This window comes from Poecilia latipinna, unplaced genomic scaffold (genome assembly GCF_001443285.1).
Source record: "Poecilia latipinna isolate Pla-1442-1.1 unplaced genomic scaffold, P_latipinna-1.0 Scaffold1128, whole genome shotgun sequence".
NCBI classification, from domain to species: Eukaryota; Metazoa; Chordata; class Actinopteri; order Cyprinodontiformes; family Poeciliidae; genus Poecilia; species Poecilia latipinna.
This window is the reverse complement of record NW_015113744.1, coordinates 95,112-99,432: the sequence shown is the minus strand read 5'-3', so window position 1 is coordinate 99,432 and position 4,321 is coordinate 95,112. Positions and strand designations below refer to the sequence as shown.

At 39.5% G+C, this 4,321-nt stretch overlaps 1 protein-coding gene across 1 annotated transcript in view; it reads left to right on the top strand.

Moving 5' to 3' along the window:
• Positions 1 to 2,157, top strand: part of LOC106959891 (sodium/potassium-transporting ATPase subunit beta-3-like) — a 20,113-nt gene extending 17,956 nt beyond the window's left edge. The window contains exon 7 of the mRNA XM_015052736.1: positions 860 to 2,157. Within this exon, the coding sequence (XP_014908222.1) occupies positions 860 to 1,027 (168 nt within the window). The 3' untranslated portion in view covers positions 1,028 to 2,157. The remainder of the gene's footprint in view (positions 1 to 859) is intronic.
• Positions 2,158 to 4,321: the final 2,164 nt, after the last annotated feature.

Genomic DNA, 4,321 nt, shown 5'->3' with positions numbered 1-4,321 from the left:
GAAATGATGTGCACTATATAGTACACTATTTTGGTAAAAGTATTAAGTTACTTACCTTCATGTGTACATGAATAGGAGTGCTGATCCATTTTTGATCAAAAAGGTTTAATATGACATTGGAAATATCTTCAGATCTACTCAGAAGGTTAAGGTTGTAGGGTGTGTTTCTTCCAGAAAGCTACTTGTGAGGTCGGACACTGATGTTGGACTAGATGGATTTGGGTTGTAGAAAACAATCCATTTTTGCATTACATGCTCCTTTCACTTGTTTGCTGGAAGTGAAAATAGGCATAAAAGTTTGTTTCCATTTGCAAGATGAGACCAATATATAATCATTGCTTTTTTAAAATTAAAATATCACAACAACCACATATTAAGGAATATTATCTTAGGTAAAAATAAGAAAATAATGATGTGATATTTTCTTGGGGGTGCTATGACTTTTCCAGGGAGAGCTACAGCGCCCCCTAGCGCTGCTACTGTGAAGAAAAAGTTTACATCAGCAGAGAGCCATCCAGAAGTTAGAAAGAAAAGGGATTAACTGGCTATACTTCAACTTGAAAGAAAGTTTTGATTGTTCTTCAGGAGATAAAACACTTTGAAGCTTTACAGAAACTTTTGGACATAAATTAAAATATTTACCCAGAAAAAGCTGCTGGTTATCAACCCGACATCATCAGAAACAGAGAGAAAAAGCTAGAGATGTTTTATTAGACAGATTTTTGCACCTTAAACCAAAATGAACTTGATAAAATTTGTCGTATGCGTTTAGCTGATTCTCTCCTCACATGCCAGATTGCTGCCGGGTCGGTGTGATCCGAACCAGAACGTTTACCTCTGACTCTGCTTGTGTCTGCAGCCGGATTACGTCCAGCCGCTGGTGGCCGTCAAGCTGCTGCTAACTAAGGAGGACTACAACGTGGAGCAGACGGTGGAATGTAAAGTGGAGGGATCCAACCTGCGCAACAGCGACGAGCGGGACAAGTATCTGGGTCGGGTCACTTTCCGGGTCAAAGTGTTTCAGTAAACGCTTGGTGCAATTTTACACTGAAACTAATTTTAAATTCAGGAAACTTTTAGCCCAGACCTGATCTGCTCCTGCAAGTCTGAATCAACTGGATCCAACAATCAAATCTGGACCGCCGAGGTTTAACGACACACTGCCAGAACCTCCGCAGCATCCTCGTGGTTCAGCCCAGTTTAACAGATAGCTCACCCGTTTCTGTTCTGCGCAGCTTAAAGAAGAAGAGCTGCGGTGGATCCTGTTGAGGCGCTGGGAGCAGATCAGGTCTGATGTGGAAGCATGTGAGCCCAGAGCACATCAGTGTGTTGTTTTTAGACTTTTCTATGTTAGTGAGATAATAAAAAGTAATCTGATTCCTATCGTGAGTCGCAGGGCAGCGCAGCAGAGTCCGCCTGAGATAGCAAACACTTTTCATTAAAAGTCACATGGTCAAAAATCAAAGAATAGTGCAATATTTTCCATAATTCTGACCGGGATGTTCTGGTTCTGCAGCAGAACAAACAGATAATTCATACTTACAGCAGGAAAGTATCGCTTCTTAACTTTCTTTAGTTAAAATCTCAGAATGAACATTAATATTACTAATCCATAGAAATAACAATAAGTGTGTTTCTAACCGGTGGATAAAAAGCTTTGTTTAGAGTCAGGTTTGGAAAGCAAGCCACCTCGATTCAGGATACCGGGTCAGCAGAACCGGTGCTGCAGGAAGAACTGAGTCCTGAGTTATTGCAGCTGATGCTAATGCTGATTGCTAAGGGACGTGTCAGATTGTAATCTGGTTTTCTTGGAGTTGAGTTGTTTGAAATACAACCCAGTGCAGTTAGTAGTGTAAATCTGACCCTTATCTGGCAAAATGAATTTAGGGGAAGCCAAGTGGGCTAAATATTTTCAAAGTTAGCAAAAGCAGTAAAGTGCTAAACAAACAACTTGCTCCCATATTAACATATTAGTGGGTTAATAGAAGTGATAAAAGGCTTCATCCAATCATTAACCACGAGTGACAGGAAAAGTTGTTCTTGTTGAGAATTTACCCAAAAAATGTGGAAAAATTTTGAAATTCTGCCAGGGTACGAAAACTTATGAGCTCAACTTCAACTTCAGCAGGCAGATAAACAAGAATCCTAACAAAAAGGGGAAAAAATAGACTTTGGCATGACTTCAGTAGGTTAGCCAGCCTGGAGGAATCTGCTTGTTGGACCAGGGTTCAAATACCGGACGAGCCCCCAATTACTGCCAGCTTAGCTCAGATCATGAAGAAGGGAATCAGTCCTGACACTAGGTCAGTTTGACACTTAGTTTACGTTACAGTGAAACATCAGATGTTGTCACTTGTTTACATGTGCAGATTTCTGAAGATGGGAACAGAAAATTATTAAATGAGTGATGAAGACAAAGACCTAACAGATGGCGACCTAACAGTTTGGTTCAACAGAGCCAAACTGTTGATCCAAAAGATTTCCAGACAGCTGTTGGGTCACAGATGGGAAATAAATATCCCACTTCCAGGATCCTATTGGCCCATTCAGACTAATACTGACACTATATTTATGAGTAATAGCTACCAAAAAGTATTTAGTGACCAATTAAAAAGTGACTTCCACTGCGCTGCCCTTCCCCCATCCGTGGAAAATTTAGCAAAAGAAAGATTTAACCTAATACAGTTATTATTTTAGCAGATTTTATTATTTATCTATTTATTTCTCAGATTTGTGAGATCATATTCATCAAGTGTAATTTTTTTGTTCTGTTTATCAGCCTGTACAGTTTTTAAAATGTGAACTACGTGTGATTGTAATGAGTTTTTGTGTGACCATCAAACACCATGAAACGTATCAGCAGAGTTACAATTAGAGAAAAGCTGTTATGGCATCACTGCTGTTTAAATGTGCTGTGAAATCTTTTGTTTTCTTCACAATAACAGAGAAATCGCTACAAAAAACATAAAATGACCTGATGATGAAAAATAAACTGAATAAAATGATGAATCAACTCTGCTCTAAATAAATTATACATCTTCTAAAATGTGCTCCCTCGTTCTTTATGTTTATCACTAAGGAGTCTCAACATGCTTCAGTGTTGTGCGATGTTTTATTTGGACAGGACGGCTACTTGCTCTCCTAGATTCCTGTGAATAAAAAAGGGGTGGAGCCTCACAGAGACACTGATCAGGTAGAAAAACAAACACTTCAGTTGTTTCAACTCCATTTTGATGGGATGGCGAAGAAGAAAGAAAGACAAACTGATTCAGGTGAGAGTTACTTCTTGTTTTTTCAGTCTTCAGCACTTTGGTTCATATATCGATCTAAAACTGATGGGATACAACAACTGTTGGACCAATCAGAATCCAGATCAGCTTTAAGTCTCAATGTTTTGATTTGCTCTTTAGTTCAGATCTTTGTAAGCTGGAGAACTAACTGACAAAGAAAGTGTGGAAATCAAAACTTCAGAGACATGAAATAGAATGATGCACATTTCACTGTTACCACAAACAGAATCTGGTGAAACGACTTTTCACATTTCTGTGAGGATTAACTTAAAGCAGGAGACAGAGAATACGAAAGTTAAGAACATTTCTGCTAGCGGGATCTCTGGATAGACCTGTTTATCTTGATTTTTTAATTATGAGATCACTGTAGGTGAGATAACACTGAGGTTAAAGGAATTTGTTTTGATCTCTGCTCTAAAACTGGAAGAGAGAGGATATGGTTGACTAGAAGTTTTTCTGGGTGAAACAAAACAAAGTTAAATGTTAAAATCATTAACCGATTCAGTACAAAATAAATTACAGGTGTGAAAATGTCGTTAAATTCTTGACCTACTATTGAACTTCCACCATAAGATGTCAGAAAGTAAATTTACAAATGTTGCTAAAAACGAGAAAACACAAAATAAAAGTAGAGGGAATTAAATGAAAGATTTAAACAACATTTACAGCAAATTCTTCTGCTTTCTTGATTGTGTTGAAAAAGGAGGAGTCATCGGTCAATGGTGCTGCAAGCAGCTCTCATCTCCCGAAGCTCCTCTCACCTCGTGCACAGGAGAAGAAAAGTCCCGAGTGATGGTTCCGCGAGCAGCTCTCATCGGTCGATGGTGAAGGAAGCAACTCTCATCATCTGAAGCTCCTCTCACCTCCTGCACAGGAGAAGAAGAGTCCTCAGTGATGGTGTTGCATGCAGCTCTCATCCCCCGAAGCTCCTCTCACCTCGTGCACAGGATCTTGTGCAGGAGACGAAGAGTCCCGAGTGATGGTGCCGCAAGCAGCTCTCATCGGTCGATGGTGAAGGAAGCAACTCTCAT